General features: G+C 44.2%; 1 protein-coding gene across 4 annotated transcripts in view; it reads right to left on the minus strand.

The window, feature by feature from the left end:
• Positions 1 to 20823, minus strand: part of FRMD4A (FERM domain containing 4A) — a 360038-nt gene that overhangs the window by 93948 nt on the left and 245267 nt on the right. For all 4 annotated transcript variants that reach the window (XM_065921130.1, XM_065921128.1, XM_065921131.1 and 1 more), the window contains exons 9-11: positions 19255 to 19320; positions 18948 to 19005; positions 13844 to 13930 (exon numbers count right to left, since the gene is read on the minus strand). In XM_065921130.1, the coding sequence (XP_065777202.1) occupies positions 13844 to 13930; positions 18948 to 19005; positions 19255 to 19320 (211 nt within the window). The remainder of the gene's footprint in view (positions 1 to 13843; positions 13931 to 18947; positions 19006 to 19254; positions 19321 to 20823) is intronic.

Raw genomic sequence — 20823 nt, forward strand, 5'->3', positions numbered from 1 at the left:
ATTTTTTCTTTTTTCACCGACATAACCCTCTCTGCACTTCTGTGACCACTGCTAAACCCAGACAGTTAGACATGAAAATACTGCCACTCCCGTTCTCCGAAACCTCACTCACGACAGTGCCTAAAATGATCACCCCACAATCATGGTAAAGAAGAGAGGCATGTTTGGCAGCGTATGAACAAGCGTGCAGGAGTGGGGAGGCAGGCTGAGTGAGAGGGAAAACATCAGTGGGTGAAGGACAGAAACAACAGGATTCAGTGAGAGTTGATGGTGGGGGGATATTTAATGACTTATAAACAATTCTACAACCTATCCTCAGATACTGTTTGGGATTCCATCTGTTCATTTTAAAAGACTCATCTTGGGACTTCCCTGGTGGTCCAGTGGCTAAGACTCTGAGCTCCCAGTTCAGGGGGCCTGGATTTGATCCCTGGTTAGGGAACTAGATCCCACATGTCACAAATAAGACCCCATGAAGCCAAAAAAAAAGTCATCTATGTAAGCAAGGGCCACTATTCTAGTATAGATGGGAGCCTGGGTATTTTGTTTTTAGTTTTATATGTGGGCTTTTTAGGCATTTGCGGGGCTATTCTTGTGCACACCATTCTGAAATAGTTCTGAGCTTCTGAACATACTCAAGAGCCAAAGCATCCTCTTGGGACATCCACACGTGCCTTGCTGTTCCTGACACGTGTGCCCTGAGGGCAAAGAAGCTATTTTTTTCCCCTAACATCAGCAGCTTGCATTTTGGGCTGTGCTTCTGCGAGGCCAGATGCCCATCTGTTTAGAAGATCCAGGTAATAGATAGGGGCGAGTGATTGGGAGGGTCCTAGAATGCTCTCCCTGCTCCACCGACGAGGGACCCCATGCTTTACTCCATCTCCCCCAAAGCCCCCAGGGCTTCAGAGTGAGGATTAAGCCATGTATGGAAGACTGAAACCAGAGTGGCAAACTAGTACCCCCAACCTGCAGAGAATCTGGAACAGCTGTGGTGCTGCCCACTTTGGGACAGTCATTAGCTACCTGCTTCTTCTCGGGGCCCCTACGGAGGCACCCGAGTGCATTCTCACAGGAGACTACTGAGGGCTTGTTTCTGGCGGTGTGCATGATCTGCTGATGATACTGCAGCCAGGGACGCCGAGAGATGCCTCCAGCTCCTCTGAAGGCAAAGGTGCGGCTCACCCTGGTCCTGCCCCTACTTGAAAGCTGACTCCCACTGTCTCAGTGCCATAGGGCTTAGCTGCTGTAACTGGGTCAGAGTGTCAGGGAGACTCCTGCCTGGGCTGGAGGGGCAACTGTTGCTACAAAAGGGCTTTCAGGTGCCCAGAACTGGGTGCCACTCCCCGTTTCCTGAGTGCTGCAGGGGTCCCAGGTGGCGAGCTCTGCCTGGTCCCCTTTGCCAGGGTGTGATTGCTGCCTAGAGGGCCATCCCTCATTCAGAGCCGGCCTGAACTTGAGCCCTGTGGCCAGCTCCCCAGGTGCAGAGGCCCTGCCGGGCACACCTGCCATGTGGGGCTGATCCTCCTTGAGTCTGAGTTCAGAAAGGACGAACCGCTGGCCTCTGGGGTGATCCTCAACTCTGGCCACCAAGGCAGAATTGACTGTGAGGCTTTCTAGACATTCAGCAGCTGGGTCAGAGATGAGAGGGGGGCGGATCAGGGGAGACTGGGGCCAATCTCCATTCGGACAGTTTCATGTGAGTTTCCCATCTTTAGCTGAAGACAGATTTGGGGCACGCATATGTAAATGTGCACCGTGGTCTCTACCACATGCCTGCGTCTCTTTAGATTCACAGGTCTGGAGCCGGGGAGTATGCTCTGTGCATTCAGAAGCTCTCAGGCGCCTTACATGGAAGAAAAGAAAGTGAAAGTGAAGTCGCTCAGTCGTGTCCCACTCTCTGCGATCCCATGGACTGCAGCCTACCAGGTTCCTCCATCCATGGAATTTTCTAGGCAAGAATACCGGAGTGGGTTGCCATTGCCTTCTCCAGGGGATCTTTCCAGCCCAGGGATCGAACCCAGGTCTCCCACACTGCAGGCAGATGCTTTACCATCTGAGCCACCAGAGAAGCCCTACATGGAAGAGAGATGGCCTTTTTATGATGGTGATGGTGCTGGCTGTGAGCAAAAGGGACAGGAGCCCTGCCTCATGTTCCCTGCAGCTGGGACCGCTTCTATACAGCTCAGGCTAAGTCTTTAGGGCCCACGGCAGGTCTCAGTAGAGGTGGATACCCCTTGGGCTAATGAAATTTCTGCTCTCTTCTCCTCATGGGCTTTTCAAAAGCCTGTTCTTAATTTTATATTCCAATTGCACATTTACTTCCTAAAGAGGGCTCCCCAAGTTATAGCAAGGTCAGGGTGTCCCAGTCCCCAGCCTGCCCTTCAGCCTCACAGGGAATGTCACAATGGGGAACTGAAATTCACTTATGGCTACTGTAATTTTTTCAGTGTGCTGAGTACATCTCCTGCTCCTCTCTCTGTTCAGTTATGATTTGGAAATTGATACTGTCGAGCTCCAACTGAAAACCCACTGCCTATCTGCCAAGGCTACCCAAATGCCCCATCAGCCTAAGACATGGTATGTCCTAAACTGCTCTTCTATCTCCTTCTCTCATATCCCAGGATCTGGTTGATCAAGAAGCCTGGGAGTTCTAGGTTCTCCTCCTTCTCTGACTGCCATCCTCTCACCCCTTGCCACTGATCAGCCACATTACCTACTAAACATCCCTCTTCCAATTCCCCTTCTCCATCCCCAGCACAGACAGCCACCCCCAAGCCCCCACCAGCTCACACCTACATTAGTGTAATGATGTCTCAGTCTGCAAGTATTATCCTGTATCACTCCACTTATCCTCCACCAGCTGTCAGAACGATGCTCCTCTGGCTACGGAAGTCAAAAATGGCCACTTGTATGCTTCAGAGGCTCCTGCTGCCTCAAAGAGGAAATCTTCCTGGCAAATCCTCAGGATTCCGGATGCGGGAGCCCCATCAGCCCCCTCTCTCACTATGTTCCAGCCCCAGAGGCGCTGTGTGCTTCTCCATCACACCATGCTCCTCTCCTTCATGGTGCTTTCATGCACACCTGTGTGTCTCCTCACCCCACTGGTCCATCTTCAATACCTCTGTCACCACCATAAAACACAGCTCCTTCTCCGTAAGCCCAGCCAATTCACCATCAACCCTCACATAGACCTGTCTTATCTGTAAGGTGCAATTACTACACCTCTCTATCTAATAGCCTGGCAAGACCTGAAGACCTGATGTGTGTCTTATCTCAGCACCCTGTGGCCTGCTTGGTGCATAGAGGGTATGCAAAACACATTTCTGAAGGAATGAAGAAATGAATGAATAGTGACTCTGATGGTCTGGTTGTCCCTCAGTTAGTGATAGACTTGAGAATCTCAAATGCTTCCTTAGGGGACACAGAAGCATGCAACATTTTCAGTAACAACTCAGTTTGAATACAGTCAATATTCTGAATACATGTATTCACTTGTTAACATTTTTAATCCACTGACCTGCATAAACTCAACCAATGAGAGTAAATTCTCTCATTCAAAGGGTGATTATTCACACATTTTGCTTCCTACTTTTCATTATGTTGAAGTCTCTTTTGGAGTCTTACAGGAATAGTTACAATTTATTGAACCCCTGTGCTGCGTTTTGTATGTTTCACAAATATCAAGGCTACCTCACTACATCTAAAAGCTTCATTAGCACCTCAATTAGAGAAACAAAGCAAGCTTAAACATATTAATAAACCAAACTCAACACATACCAATACTAGTTAGCACATTTTTCAAAAAACATTCAGAGGGAGGAGCCAAGACGGCGGAGGAAAAGGACGAGGAGACCACTTTCTCTCCTACAAATTCATCAAAAGAATAATTGAACACAGAGCAAACTTCACAAAACAACCTCTGATCGCTAGCTGAGGTCATCAGGTGCCCAGAAAAGCAACCCATTGTCTTCGAAAGGAGGTAGGACAAAATATAAAAGATAAAAAGAGAGACAAAAGAGCTAAGGATGGAGATCAGTCCCGGGAAGGGAGTCTTAATAGAGGAAGTTTCCAAACACCAGGAAACCCTTGCACTGGCGGGTCTGGGGGTAGTTTTTGAATCTCGGAAGGCAACCTGACTGGGAGGGGAACAATAAATAAAACCCACAGATTACATGCCTAAAAGCAACTCCCAGCAGAAAAGTACCCCAGACGCCCGCATCTGCCACCAGCAAGTGGGGGCAGAACGGAGAGGAGCCTGCGGCATTGCTTAGGGTAAGGACCGGGCCTGAGTGCCCTGAGGACAATCGGAGGGAGTTTTTGTGAGTTACCAGCTTAAACTGTGGGATAGCAAGAGAGAGAGATAATTAACCGGCCAAACACACTGCCGGCCGTTCGCAGAACAAAGGGACCGAGCAAGTCCAGAGAAGAGCTCGCAGGCTGCGGACTGACCCAGCCCTGCTGGAGGCTGGAGGGAGGTGGGAGGGGAAAGGGGCAGGCTCGGCTCCAAGGACCGCATCCCCTACCGCACTGCAAACAGGCCTCCAGTTTCTAATCAAAGACCTCCTGAGATTCTGGATGGTCGACATCCGCCGGGAGGGTCGCGGCGAGACACAGGGCGCAGGCATCCGACCGGCGCGGGCGGGGACTGGGGCTGGGGATGCGGAGGGCAGAAGGCGCACGCACCCGACTGGCGCGGGCGGAAACTGAGGCTGGGATCGCGCAGGGGAGAAGGCGCGCCGCACCCAGGGAGAGTGCACCCGTCAAGCTCCTGGCTGCCTGAGCCGCTTGGACAGGGAAGGCACAAAAAGCAGGTGCAGCTTTTTGTTCCGCGCTTTTGTGGAACACCCGAGGGCTGGAACCATGCGCAGCACAGGGCACGCTCCATATAGAGCAGCCGGGAGCCTGAGCAGCGCAGACCGGGAAAGCAGCGCAGACCGGGAAAGCAGCGCCAGCCGCTCCCCGCAGCGCATGGAACTAGCAACATGAACAAGAGACCACCTCCGCCTGCCTGTCAGGGCAGAAATTAGGCACGGAAGAGACCGGCAAACAGAAGCCAAATAAACAAAGGGAACCGCTTCAGAAGGGACCGGTGCAACAGATTAAAATCCCTGTAGATAATACCGAGTACACAGGAAGGGGCCTGTAGATATCGAGAAGTGTAAGCAGGAACGAGGAGCTATCTGAAACTGAACTGAACCCACATTGACTGCAGCAGCTCCAGAGAAATTCCTAGATATATTTTTACTTTTTTTTTAAGTAAGAAAAAAATTTTTTTTTTCTTTTTTCTTTTTTCTCTTTTATTTTCTATTAAAATTCCCTATTACTCCCTCATTACTCCTTAACTTTCATTTTCATAGTTTTTATGATTTTTTTAATTAAGAAAAATTTTTTTTCTTGTTTTTTGTTTCTTTTTTCCTTTTTCTCTTCTATTTTCTATTTTTCTTTTTCTCTTATTTCCTTTTAATTACTCTATTACTCCTCTACTACTCCTTAATTTTTGTTTTCATTACACTATAACCTTACCAAAAAGAAAAAAAGAAGCCCTATTTTTAAACCAAGCTTCATATATATTTCTAAAAATTTTTTGTGTGTGTTTTGGTTTTTGTTTTTAATATTGTATTTTTAAGAGTCTCACCTCTACTCTAGATTTTTAATCTTTGTTTTTCAGTATATGATATAAATTGTGGACATTTAAGAATCCAATATTCAGTTCCCATGTTTATTCAGGAGTGTGTTGATTACTCTCTCCCAATCTTGACTCTCCGTTTTCTACCTCAGAACACCTCTATTTCCTCCTTTACTCTTCTCTTCCCAATCCAATTCTGTGAACCTGTGTGGGTGTCTGGGCTACGGAGAACACTCTGGGAACAGACAACTGCGTAGATCTGTCTCTCTCCTCTTGAGTCCCCCTTTTGCTCCACCTGCTCATCTCTATCTCCCTCCTCCCTCTCCTCTTCTTCATGTAACTCTGTGAACCTCTCTGGGTGTCCCTCACAGGGGAGAATCTTTTCACCATTAACCTAGAAGTTTTATTATCAGTGCTGTATAGTTGGAGAAGTCTTGAGACTACTGGAAGAATAAAACTGAAATCCAGAGGCAGGAGACTTAAGCCCCAAACCTGAGAACACCAGAAAACTCCTGACTACATGGATCTTTAAGTAATAAGTGACCGTCCAAAAGCCTCCAAACCTACACTGAAACCAACCACCACCCAAGAGCCAATAAGTTTTAGAGCAAGACATACCACGCAAATTCTCCAGCAATGCAGGAACATAGCCCTGAGCATCAACATACAGGCTGCCCAAGGTCACACCTAACACATAGACCCATCTCAAAACTCATTACTGGGCACTCCATTGCACTCCAGAGAGAAGAAATCTAGTTCCACGCACTAAAACACTGACGCAAGCTTCCCTAACCAGGAAACCCTGACAAGCCAATCGTCCAACCCCACCCACTAGGTAAAACCTCCACAATAAAAAGGAACCACAGACCTCCAGAATACAGAAAGCCCACTCCAGGCACAGCAATCTAAACAAGATGAAAAGGCAGAGAAATACCCAACAGGTAAAGGAACATGACAAGTGCCCACCAAGTCAAACAAAAGAGGAGGAGATAGGGAATCTACCTGAAAAAGAATTTAGAATAATGATAATAAAAATGATCCGAAATCTTGAAAACAAAGTGGAGTTACAGATAAATAGCCTGGAGACAAAGATTGAGAAGATGCAAGAAATGTTTAATAAAGACCTAGAAGAAATAAAAAAAGAGTCAATTAAAAATGAATAATGCAATAAATGAGATCAAAAACAGTCTGGAGGCAACCAAGAGTAGAATAACAGAGACAGAAGATAGGATAAGTGAGGTAGAAGGTAAAATGGTGGAAATAAATGAAGCAGAGAGGAAAAAAGAAAAAAGAATCAAAAGAAATGAGGACAACCTCAGGGACCTCTGGGACAATGTGAAATGCCCCAACATTCGAATCATAGGAGTCCCAGAAGAAGAAGACAAAAAGAAAGGCCATGAGAAGATACTTGAGGAGATAATAGCTGAAAACTTCCCTAAAATGGGGAAGGAAATAACCACCCAAGTCCAAGAAACCCAGAGCGAAACACCCCAAGACACATATTAATCAAATTAACAAAGATCAAACACAAAGAACAAATACTAAAAGCAGTAAGGGAGAAACAACAAATAACACACAAGGGGATTCCCATAAGGATAACAACTGATCTATCAATAGAAACCCTTCAGGCCAGAAGGGAATGGTAGGACATACTTAGAGTAATGAAAGAGAATTACCTACAACCTAGATTACTGTACCCAGCAAGGATCTCATTCAGATATGAAGGAGAATTCAAAAGCTTTACAGACAAGCAAAAGAGAATTCAGCACCACCAAACCAGCTCTTCAACAAATGCTAAAGAATGTTCTCTAGACAGGAAATGCAGAAAGGTTGTATAAACGTGAACCCAAAACAACAAAGTAAATGGCAACGGGATCACACATATCAATAATTACCTTAAATGTAAATGGGTTGAATGCCCCAACCAAAAGACAAAGATTGGCTGAATGGATACAAAAACAAGACCCCTATATATGCTGTCTACAAGAGACCCACCTCAAAACAAGGGACACATACAGACTGAAAGTGAAGGACTGGAAAAAAAACATTTCACGCCAACGGAGACCAGAAGAAAGCAGGAGTCACAATACTCATATCAGATAAAATAGACTTTCAAATAAAGGATGTGAAAAGAGACAAAGAAGGACACTATATAATGATCAAAGGATCAATCCAAGAAGAAGATATAACAATTATAAATATACATGCACCCAACATAGGAGCACCACAATATATACAGCAAATGCCAAGGAGTATGAAAGAGGAAATTAATAGTAACACAATAATAGTGGGAGACTTTAATACCCCACTCACAACTATGGATAGATCAACTAAACAGAAAATTAACAATGAAACACAAACCTTAAATGACACAATGGACCAGCTAGCTATTGGACCTGATGGACCTAACTGATATCTATAGGACATTTCACCCCAAAACAATCAACTTCACCTTTTTCTCAAGTGCACACGGAACCTTCTCCAGAATAGATCACATCCTGGGCCATAAATCTGGTCTTGGAAAATTCAAAAAAATTGAAATCATTCCAGTCATCTTTTCTGACCACAGTGCAGTAAGATTAGATCTCAATTACAGGAAAAAAACTGTTAAAAATTCAAACATATGGAGGCTAAATAACACACTTCTGAATAACCAACAAATCATAGAAGAAATCAAAAAAGAAATCAAAATATGCATAGAAATGAATGAAAATGAAAACACAACAACCCAAAACCTATGGGACACTGTAAAAGCAGTAAGGGGAAGGTTCATAGCATTACAGGCTTACATCAAGAAACAAGAAAAAAGCCAAATAAATAACCTAACTCTACACCTAAAGCAATTAGAGAAGGAAGAAATGAAGACCCCCAGGGTTAGTAGAAGGAAAGAAATCTTAAAAATTAGGGCAGAAATAAATGCAAAAGAAACTATAAAGAGACCATAGCAAAAATCAACAAAGCTAAAAGCTGGTTTTTTGAAAAAATAAATAAAATTGACAAACCATTAGCAAGACTCATTAAGAAACAAAGGGAGAAGAACCAAAGTAACAAAATTAGAAATGAAAATGGAGAGATCACAACAGACAACACTGAAATACAAAGGATCATAAGAGACTACTACCAGCAGCTCTATGCCAATAAAATGGACAACTTGGAAGAAATGGACAAATTCTTAGAAAAGTATAACTTTCCAAAACTGAACCAGGAAGAAATAGAAGATCTTAACAGAGCCATCACAAGCAAGGAAATAGAAACTGTAATCAGAAATCTTCCAGCAAACAAAAGCCCAGGCAGGACCAGATGGCTTCACAGCTGAATTCTACCAAAAATTTAGAGAAGAGCTAACACCTATCTTACTCAAACTCTTCCAGAAAATTGCAGAGGAATATAAACTTCCAAACTCATTCTATGAGGCCACCATCACCCTAATTCCAAAACCAAAGATGCCACAAAAAAAGAAAACTACAGGCCAATATCACTGATGAACATAGATGAAAAAATCCTTAACAAAATTCTAGCAAACAGAATCCAACAACATATTAAAAAGATCATACACCATGACGAAGTGGGCTTTATTCCAGGAATGTAAGGATTCTTTAATATCCGCAAATCAATCAATGTAATACACCACATTAACAAATTGAAAGATAAAAACCATATGATTATCTCAATAGATGCAGAGAAAGCCTTTGACAAAATTCAACACTCATTTATGATTAAAACTCTCCAGAAAGCGGGAATAGAAGGAACATACCTCAACATAATAAAAGCTATATATGACAAACCCACAGCAAGCATCACCCTCAATGGTGAAAAATTGAAAGCATATCCCCTGAAATCAGGAACAAGACAAGGATGCCCACTCTCACCACTACTATTCAACACAGTGTTGGAAGTTTTGGCCACAGCAATCAGAGCAGAAAAAGAAGTAAAAGGAATCTAGATAGGAAAAGAAGAAGTGAAACTCTCGCTGTTTGCAGATGACATGATCCTCTACATAGAAAACCCTAAAGACTCTACCAGAAAATTACTAGAGCTAATCAATGAATATAGTAAAGTTGCAGGATATAAAATTAACACACAGAAATCCCTTGCATTCCTATACACTAACAATGAGAAAACAGAAAGAGAAATTACGGAAACAATATCATTCACCATTGCAACAAAAAGAATAAAATACTTAGGAGTGTATCTACCTAAAGAAACAAAAGACCTATACATAGAAAACTATAAAACACTGATGAAAGAAATCAAAGAGGACACAAACAGATGGAGAAACATACCGTGTTCATGGATTGGAAGAATCAATATTGTCAAAATGGCTATTCTACCCAAAGCAATCTATAGATTCAATGCAATCCCTATCAAGCTACCAACGGTATTTTTCACAGAACTAGAACAAATAATTTCACAATTTGTATGGAAATACAAAAAACCTCAAATAGCCAAAGTAATCTTGAGAAAGAAGAATGGAACTGGAGGAATCAACCTGCCTGACTTCAGACTCTATTACAAAGCCACAGTCATCAAGACAGTATGTTACTGGCACAAAGACAGAAATATAGATCAATGGAACAGAATAGAAAGCCCAGAGGAGATAAATCCACGAACCTATGGACACCTTATCTTTGACAAAGGAGGCAAGGATATACAATGGAAAAAAGACAACCTCTTTAACAAGTGGTGCTGGAAAAACTGGTCAACCACTTGTAAAAGAATGAAACTAGAACACTTTCTAACACCATACACAAAAATAAACTCAAAATGGATTAAAGATCTAAATGTAAGACCAGAAAATATAAAACTCCTAGAGGAGAACATAGGCAAAACACTCTCCGACATAAATCACAGCAGGATCCTCTATGACCCACCTCCCAGAATATTGGAAATAAAAGCAAAAATAAACAAATGGGATCTAATGAAAAAAAAGCTTTTGCACAACAAAGGAAACTATAAGTAAGGTGAAAAGACAGCCCTCAGATTGGGAGAAAATAATAGCAAATGAAGCGACAAAGGATTAATCTCAAAAATATACAAGCAACTCCTGAAGCTCAATTCCAGAAAAATAAATGACCCAATCAAAAACTGGGCCAAAGAACTAAACAGACATTTCTCCAAAGAAGACATTCAGATGGCTAACAAACACATGAAAAGATGCTCAACATCACCCATTATCAGAGAAATGCAAATCAAAACCACAATGAGGTACCATTACACGCCAGTCAGGATGGCTGCTATCCAAACGTCTATAAGCAATAAATGCTGGAGAGGGTGTGGAGAAAAAGGAACCCTCTTACACTGTTGGTGGGAATGCAAACTAGTACAGCCACTATGGAGAACAGTGTGGAGATTTCTTAAAAAACTGGAAATAGAACTGCCATATGACCCAGCAATACCACTTCTGGGCATACACACCGAGGAAACCAGATCTGAAAGAGACACATGCACCCCAATGTTCATCGCAGCACTGTTTATAATAGCCAGGACATGGAAGCAACCTAGATGCCCATCAGCAGACGAATGGATAAGGAAGCCGTGGTACATATACACCATGGAATATTACTCAGCCATTAAAAAGAATTCATTTGAATCAGTTCTAATGAGATGGATGAAACTGGAGCCCATTATACAGAGTGAAGTAAGCCAGAAAGATAAAGAACATTACAGCATACTAACACATATATATGGGATTTAGAAAGATGGTAACGATAACCCTATATGCAAAACAGAAAAAGAGACACAGATGTACAGAACAGACTTTTGGACTGTGGGAAAGGTGAGGGTGGGAAGTTTCGAGAGAACAGCATGAATATTATCTATAGTGAAACAGATCACCAGCCCAGGTGGGATGCATGAGACAAGTGCTCGGGCCTGGTGCACTGGGAAGACCCAGAGGAATCGAGTGGAGAGGGAGATGGGAGGGGGGATCGGGATGGGGAATACATGTAACTTCATGGCTGATTCATGTCAATGTATGACAAAACCCACTGCAATGTTGTGAAGTCATTAGCCTCCAACTAATAAAAATAAATGAAAAATAAATAAATAAAAGCTAACCTTGTAGATAAGTGAAAAAAAATTAAAAAAAAAATAAAACAAAAACATTCAGAGGGAGAGAAGAGTTCAGCCATGGGATTTTAATGAATTCCACTGTAGACTCTGTCGTCCAAGCTGGCCTTGGTCTCCACCAGTGGGACAAGTGAGCGATGCATATATTGTTACTAGGATTGGGTTAAAGGATCTAGGAGTCTTTGTGGCTCTTGCAAGCAGTAAAAACAGTCAAGCAGATTGTACAGAGCGGACAGTCATTGTACAAATGAACTTATTTACAAAACAGAGGCAGACTCAGACTGAAGAGAATAAACTTAAGGTTGCCGTTGGGGAAATTCGGGGGAAGGGACAGTTACAGAGTCTGGGATAGGCATGTGTACACTGCTATATCTAAAATGGATAACCAACAAGGTCCTACTGTATAGCACATTGAACTCTGCTCAATGTTATGTGGCAGCCTGGATGGGAGGGGAGTTTGGGGGAGAATGGATACATATACATGTATGGCTGAGTCACTCTGCCATTTACCTGAAACTTTCACAATGTTGTTAAACAGCTAGACTCCAATATAAACTAAAAAGTTTAAAAAATAAAAAGAAGAAAGGAGTAAAGAGAAAATTCAAGAAAAAGCACAGAAATTTATCAAGGTTATAAGAGAAAGAGGTAAAAAAGAAACAGAAAGTTAAGAGTGTTTGAAGAAGTACAGACCCCGTGACTGAGAAAGACAAAGAAGAAAAAATAAGAACGCGGAGTCCAAATCATGTCTCGCAGCAGGAAACTGGAGGGGTTTTGAAAATAGTCACAGAACAATCATCCCTGGAACAGCCAGGTTCCTTCTGAATTGTCCCCAAGGAAGAATTCCTCCATCACAGGCTCAGGATCTTTTCATAGAACTTAACTGACTTACTGATCAATTGAGTGAAAATCCTCCTCAACACAGAGCCACTTTTTCTCTATCAGTTTAATGAGAAGCTGGCTAAGGGCAGATGTCCACCAGATAGACTACAATAAGCTCGGATGTGTAGCGTGGATTTCAATCCTGCTCGTGGATAAAGCAGCTTGGAAAGCATTCTGCAGTGACATAATGAACTCATACGGCTTTCTCCCTCCAAAACCAAAAGCAAGTGTGGTTTTGATAGACTTTTAATCTGTATCTCAGGGTCTGATTCGCATACCGTCTCCCCATTTTCTTCTCTGCCTGGAGGAGCTGAATGACAGCTTTCGCCTCAGAGACATTTTTTCCATTATAATTTTTCAATTTGTTCTGGTCTGAAAAATGTGTAGAAATGAAAACAGAGAAAATCCAAGTCCTGTGTCCCCTTCAAACATTCTGTTTTGGCTTCACCGTGACTCTATATACTCTGTTAAGCTTCCCTTTCTTTTTTGGCAAGTGGTCTTATTTCTTCCAGATTTCTGATCACTTCTAACATGCCAGAAAATATTTACTGGATTGGCAGGCAAGCCTCTCATGCTTCTTTATTTTTCACCTCTTTTTGACCTACAATCTCTTCTTTTAGGTTCCCCCATCCCTTTCTAAAAAAACAAAAAAGAAAACCTTTGGGAAAACTCAGATTAGCCTCAGGATTCAAGAGAGACACTCCTTCACATTCCCATTAGCACAGCATCCCAGAGAATGAAGGGCCAGAATGGTCTGTCAGAGTCCTATTGTTCATCTGCTCTGGGTAAGCTGACCTAGTCTTCTTATTCTATATGTGCTAAGTCGCTTCAGTCATGTCTGACTCTTTGTGACGCCATGGACTGTAGCCCACCAGTCTCCTCTGTCCATGGAATTCTTCAGGCAAGAATACTGGAGTGGGTTGTCATGCCCTCCTCTAGGCGACCTTCCCAACCCAGGGATCAAACTCGCATCTCCTGTGTTTCTTGCATTGGCAGGGAGGTTCTTTACCACTAGCGCCACCTGGAAATCTCCTAGTCTTCTTACCTTAAATAATTTTACAGCTTCCGTTTCCTTAGTGACAGGAAGGAAAAGTATTTGCCCAGAGAAGGCAGACTGGATGAGTTCGGAGTAGTTTGTATACACCCCACTTATCAGGAGACTGGGGAGCCTAGAGGCCCCAAGGGTTCACGGCGACAATTTTTGTCACTTCTCAGCCTGTTCCTCCCTCCACCGGAGCACCACTGGCCCACCAAGGAGAGTATGCTTACCTTCCTGGGCTTGACTTTATCATGGTAGTCATACTGGAAGATGCCTTTGTAGCTCAGGCCCAGCCACCACGGTATCCCCTGCTTGTCCTAGGACATCAAAAGGAGCACGGGTAAGCGGGACCAGAGGAGAGAAACACGAGCCAAGAGATCTGCTTCATCTGAAGACAAAGGGAAAAGCAAATTCTTTGAAAGGGATGGAGCCCGCCTCTCTATGATTTACCTTGACAGGTGTGCCCTGCCATCAAAGGATGCTCAGTGATGTGACTTGGAAAGTGCTCTGGGCTGAGGACCCAGCTCCACTCCTAACCAGCAGCATAGCTGTGGTTGTCTCCCCCATTCTGAGTCAAAAGCAGATGCCTTGTTCTCTGTTCTCCTTCGAAGACTTTAGGTTTTCAGCGCTGCCCACCTCCGCCCCCCACCCCCCCAACTAAGGAAAATCTGAGAGATGCTGAGCACTGACAAAATGACCTTCCAAGCCGAGAAACTGTCATCGGCTGTCAGAGCTGGAAGGAACCATGGAAACTATGAAAGGTGACCCCCCTAAAAATTTTGCCTTAAAAGATTTTAATTTTTTTTTACAGCAGTTTTAGGTTCATGGCAAAATTGAGAGGAAGGTACAAAGATATCCCATATATTCTCGTCCCTACACGTGTACAGCCTCCCCTATCAATAACATCCCACACTGGAATGGTACTTTTGTAGTAACTGATGAATCTACACTGACCCATCTCAATCACCTAGAATCCACAGCTTCCCTCAGGATCCATTCTTAGATTGTACATTCCATAGGTCTGGACAAATGTGTATAGATATATATCAATCATATAGTGTTGCACAGAGTATTTTCATTGCTCCTAAAATCCTGTGTGTTCTATCTATTCATCCCAGGTTCTGGCAACCAGGTTTGTCTTTTCCAGGATGTCATTTAGTTGGAATCATATAATATGCAGCCTTTTCAGATTGACTTCTTTCACTTAGTAATATGCATTTAAGACTCCTCTAATTTTTAAAAACAATTTTTTTTGGAGTAGGGTTGATTTATAACGTTGTGTTAGTTTCTTCTGTATAGCAAAGTGAATCAGTTATACATAGATCAGCTCCTCTTCTTTTTTCTTAAGTTGTGCATCTCTTTCTTATGTTAGCTTTTTTTTTTTTTTTTTTTGATGTGGACCATTTACAGTCTTTATTGAATTTGTTATAATGTTGCTTCTGTCTCATGTTCTGGCCCTTTGGCTCCAAGGCAAGTGGGATTCTAGATCCCTGACCAGGGATCAAACCAGCACCCTCTGCATTGGGAGGGAAAGCCTTAACCACTGGACCGCCAGGGAAGTCCCAGACTCCTCTCGTTTTAGACAAGGAAATCATGCAAATGTTGCATCCTACTGTACTCAGGACCCTCCCTTTCCCCCCGCCCCCAGCAGGCTGATGGCAGTGCAGGGCGAGCAGGTGCTTCCCAATGTGTCCTGCTCACTTACGAGGACAGTGGCTTCCAGGCTGGCCTGGGTGACTCAGGCTACAGGACAAAGTAACAAAATTGAAGCCTAGACACTCTGGGGGCAGAAGGAGAAACGCCAAGATCCTCTGTTTATTCCTTTAACAGAGACCTCTGGCCCCCAGATGGTAAATCTCCATTCAAGTAGGGTGATTGTTAACGAGACAATCCCAAATGCTAGGAATTGGCAGTGGGCATATCAAGCAGCCTTTCCCTGGATTTGTTCTAATTGCCACATGGATGAATGACCTAATAGAGCCCACGGTGGACGTCCTGAAAGCTCAAAGTTGGCTTCAGGGTTTTGCGGGGCATGAGTCTGTGCTTCAAGGTAAGCACAAAGGTAAAAAGCAAAAGAACTACATTTAAAACTTTTAGAACAGCTTCTAAATTTCTGTAACGGTATAAAACTCCCGTCTCTGGAAAGTGCCCATGTCACTGCACTGGTTTTGAAGAACAGAACAAGAGGACAGACGAAAGCCACTGTGGTTCCAGATTGTTGAGGCAAGAGGTATTATCACACCGAGACATGTGGCATCTGTGAAATTTACAAGGAAGGCCACGAAACAGTGAGTCTCGATATAGTTGCTTAGGCTCTTCAAATAAGTGGGAGAGCAATCCCGCAAGCTTGAGAGTCCAAAAGTCGAACACACAGGCACACCCGGCACCTGGAGATTCACAAGGTCTATTTCTGGTCTCTCACAAACAGCAAAGGAGCATATTTCCAAAGTTTTATTGGATGGCAGATAGCATGCATATCAGAGGTTGTCCTTTCATCAAGTTCTAGGGCTGACGAGGAAACAGAATTCAGGTTTACACTGTGTTCGTAAAACCCAGATGAAGTTCCATCTGAAAGCCTTTCCATCTAGTTATCTCAACCTATCTCAATAGTCTTCTAATACTTAGAAAATTTTTGTGGAGTAGTTGGAGAAGCAGATTTATTAATCTCTATTATACACGCACGTATATTATCTTTATTCATTTATTTCTGGCTGTGCTGGGTCTTAGCTGCTTCTCGGGATTTTCCCCTAGTTGTGACGAGCAGGGGCTACTCCCTAGTTGTGGCGTGCCAGCTTCTCAGCGTGGTGGCTTCTCTTGTTGGGAGGCACAGGATCCGGGGTGCTTTAGCTTCAGTAGCTGTGGCACATGCACTCAGTAGTTGCAGTTCCCAGGCTCCAGAGCACTGGCTCAGTAGTTGTGACACATAGGATTAGCTGCTCCACGGCATGTGGGATCTTCCCAGACCAGGGATTGAACCCGTGTCTTCTGCACTGGTAGGCAAATTCTTTACCACAGAGCCACCAAGGTAGCCTCTATTTATTTTCAATATATATTTATTTATTTAGCTGGGTCAGGTCTTAGTTGCAGCACGTGGTTGTCATGTGGGATCTTTCATTGTGGAGCTTGAGCTCAGCAGTTACAGTGCAGGGGCTTCTGGAGCTGTGGTGTATGAACTTAATTGCTCTGTGGTATGTGGGATCTTAGTTCCCTGACCAGGGATTGAACCTGTGTCTCCTGCCTTGCAAGGTGTTTCCTCAGCCACTGGACACCAGGGAAATCCCTTAATCTCTCTTTTAATTATGAGCAGCAGAGGTGAGATCATGCTTAGAACAAACAGCAAATCAGAGAATGGAATGGAGTCAGGGATTCCTGACTTACTGGCTCCATTCATGAATTCAGACCTCTCTGCTAAACAGCACCGTGGAATATTTCCACAAGTGACAGAGAGACTCACAGTTTGATTTCTGTGATATGCCTCTTGTAATAATGTCAGGACTAATGCTGGGTCCTCCTATTTCCTTTATGGTAGCAAGATAGCAAAATGGACATGGGTTCTAGACTCAGTCACAGTGTAAGAGTTGAACCCTGGCAGCCAGCAGGGGGGATTTTGAATCTGTTTTTCATGATCAATTCAATTTCCTTTTGGGGAGTTGACTGCCCACTGATTTCAGGGGCCATATCCCCAGGCAGAGCAGTACAGGGATTGTCTCCTTAGATGATTCACACTTTTCATGTGGGACAGAATTTAGCTCAGAAGGCCAGGTCATATTTCTCATGACAAGACTATAGCTTAGACTTGAGAAAGACAGGGATGACTGCCATGGTTCTGAGTTCTGTGCATCATGGTGAAGAGAGATGAAGAGCTTTCATTGGTGGAAAGGGTGTTGGAAGGATATCAGGAAGAACTGAACCACTGTAGGCTGTGATAGATCTGGAGATGAGTTGCTGGGTGGGACTGGAGTCCCTACATATGCCTCAAAACTGGGCTCCACAAATATCACTCTGATATCTGTTCCCATCATGGAAATATATACATCCAACTACTCAATTCAATTCTCAATAAAGGCACTTGGTAAATATTTGCTGAGCACCTACTAAATGCCAGGCACTATGCCAGATTCTGCTGGATTCCAGGAACATATAACAGAATACAACACAGTCCTTGCTATCAGAAGGCTGCAGTTTGGAGGAAGATACAGGCCATTAAATGCACACCAAGGATGTGCAAAATGCCATTGACACAATAATGAATGAAACACGGCACACTCTGATCTAAAAGAATTAAAAATATAGTCAGGTGGGGTTTCCCTGGTTGTCTAGTGGTTAAGAATCCACCTTGCAATGCAAGAGATACTAGTTCGATCCCTGATGCAGGAACATCCCACATATCATGGAGCAACTAAGCCTGTGGGCCAAAACTACTGAAGCTCGAGTGCCTAGAGCCAGTGCTCTGCAACAAGAGGCCGCCACAATGAGATGGCCAAGCACCACAACGAAGAGTAGCCACCACTCACTGCAACTGGAGAAAGCCTGCATGTAGCAACAAAGACCAGTCACAGACAAAAAACAAAGTAAATAAATAAATCTTTATAAAAAATACAGTCAGGTAGAAACATGGGGAAGGAAATTGGCAGAAGAGCCTGAGAATATTGGGTTGCTTGGTGGGACTGTCTTGAGTTCAGAAGGGTTTTCTGTTCCTTTTGTCCAGACTTGGGGCAATGACTTTGATAAACTTCACGTTGGGGTAAATGAAGGGAAACGAAGTTGTCCTTTCTCAGGATAGAAAAAGGAGCCTGGGAACATCATTATCCATTATTGCAAAGAAAGGATCCCAGTCTTGGACATTATGTATCAAATGTAAAAGAATTTACAATGGGGCCAGTGTCACATTGGACCTGCCATCAGCATATTTAAGAAGATAGAGGCTGTTGATTGCTCAACCCATAGTCCCACTTCTCCTATTTGGCTGCCTACATGGCATTTAACCACCAAGAGAAACATTGTTGATTCTGCTTAAGTTTTTGTTCTCTATAGTTCCTTGGAATCTTCCTACTGAGAGGCTCTGTGGTCCTGATCTCCAGGATTCTTCTGAGAATTGAAAGGAATTAGGCATTTATCACACCCACTTCACAAAAGTGAAAGTGAATTTTGGAGAGTCTCTGAATCAAGTCTTACTACACTGGGGGGGTGTTCCATGGTCCCAACTCCCCCAGCATGCGATCTCCCTGACTGAGTCCTCCCCAAACCCCAAAAAACTTCACTAAGATTAAAAAGAAAGAAATGAGAATCTTTTTAAGGGCATGTTGGCATTGTTCACCAAATGAGCTCACTTACCTTCACTGCGTAATAGTGAACCCCATAGGTTGGGAGAGACTCTACGATGCTCATGTAGCTGTTAAAACAAAACAAAACAAAACAAAATAACACACACATGCACACACATGGTTATTCAGCAGAACTGGTATCATACACACATTGGTGTCTGTGTGTATATGATAAAGTTCTCAGAATGGTTATTACTTGAAAATTAAATGGAACCACCACCCACTGGAGTCTCTCCCAGAAGAACTGAGCAATCCTGACATTTCCTATGTGAACAGACACACAACCTCATCAGCACTGGGAGGGGTGGGGTACTTACTTGACGATGGCTTGGCCTCTGGTCTGGCCGTTGAGTTTCTTGTAGTGCTCGATGACCCGGTCCTCACTAGAACAAGAGGAAAAAGGAGTCTCTACCTCAGTCTCCAGGTGACAGCCCTGAGCCCTCCTCATGAAAAGACCACGAGCCCCACCTCTTCACGAGCGGCTCCAAGAAGCCAACAGCTCCTGGAAGAATGATTTGTCCTGGAAGCAGCATTTTGGAACCCAGACGAAGTGAGATGTCCAGGGCGACAGAAGTACCAAAAGAGTCCACTTTCCCCTCAGAGGACTCACTTCTCTTTGTCTTGAGTTTAGCTCAGGTTTGGGGGATCAGACTCCTTGTGGGAGCAGAGGATGAAAGAAGCACGCATCCCAGTGGGGAGGGATGCAGGATGAGGACAGGGAGACGGCCACTGCTGGACGTCCACGTGGACATTCCTGGCAACCTCCATCGGGTCCTCCTCCCCCTCCTCACCTCCTAAATTCCATCTGCCCAGGCAGGGGGAAGCAGGTGTTGACCTCGACAAGACATTCATGGCCTCTCTACCCTGTTAGCAGTTAAGAATTGAGGGTGTCTAAGGAGGATGGGAAAGTTCAGGAATTTGGGGCTGATTAACACAAATCATAGAGCAATAATAGGCCCACAGGAGCACTGTGAGACAAGAAGGCAGCCATCGGAAGCCAGATGGGGACCTGGTAACCTTCTGAAATCTCAGGTCTAACACAGCGGGAGGTTAGCTCACTCCTTGAGAGGCATGGGGGCCTCACCCTCCTGTGACGAGGCAGACAGTGTGAAGGGCCTCCCTGGGAAGTGACCCTGTACCCCGATGCCTTTGGAAATGCCAAGCCCAGCTCAAGAACCACACTCCACCTGCTGGGAGGTCAAGTCCAAAAGCTTGGCCTCTGAGACCTTGGAACCTTCTTCCTCAGGCCTCCACCTTACTCTTCCTCCCCACAGCCTGTGGACTCCACGATGAGAGGTAATTCCAGGGATGAACCCTCAAGACCTCCTCAGTCGAACTTTACAAGCTATGATTCATTTATTATCCCAGAGCGGATCGAAAGCCTTCTTTCACCCACCTCTTATTAGTGAGGTCACTTCTGGGGAGGGGAGCACACATTCTGTATGTTCATTACCTAGTACTTGGGGGCAGTTTATTTTTCTTCTAGTTACTCTCTTAATCTTCTGTGAATATCTCTGCATGTTAGTATTCTGAAATTTGACTTGTGCAAGATTGGCCCCTGGCAGGAAAGTGTCTTTCCTGATGTCCCAGATGGGAAATGACTGGCTACGAGGGGCCTTTGTCTAGCTGAGAGTCCAGTCTACGGGGTCCGAGCACCCTCTGTCCAGAAAGGGGCAGATGTGGCCATGTTTCTCCCCGGCTCCCACACACCTCACACCATGGTGGTTCTGCATCAAGGGGGACAAGGCCCTCTCCTGACAGAAAATTCTCCACGAGTGTCCTTGCTGGGGTGGACGCCAGCCTCACAGACCATCAGAGTGGGGTCAGGACATTCTGGGGTCACCCTTCCAGCTTCCTCTCCAGCTGCCTGCTGAATCAAGAGCTGG

This window comes from Muntiacus reevesi, chromosome 2, assembly GCF_963930625.1.
Source record: "Muntiacus reevesi chromosome 2, mMunRee1.1, whole genome shotgun sequence".
NCBI lineage: Eukaryota > Metazoa > Chordata > Mammalia > Artiodactyla > Cervidae > Muntiacus > Muntiacus reevesi.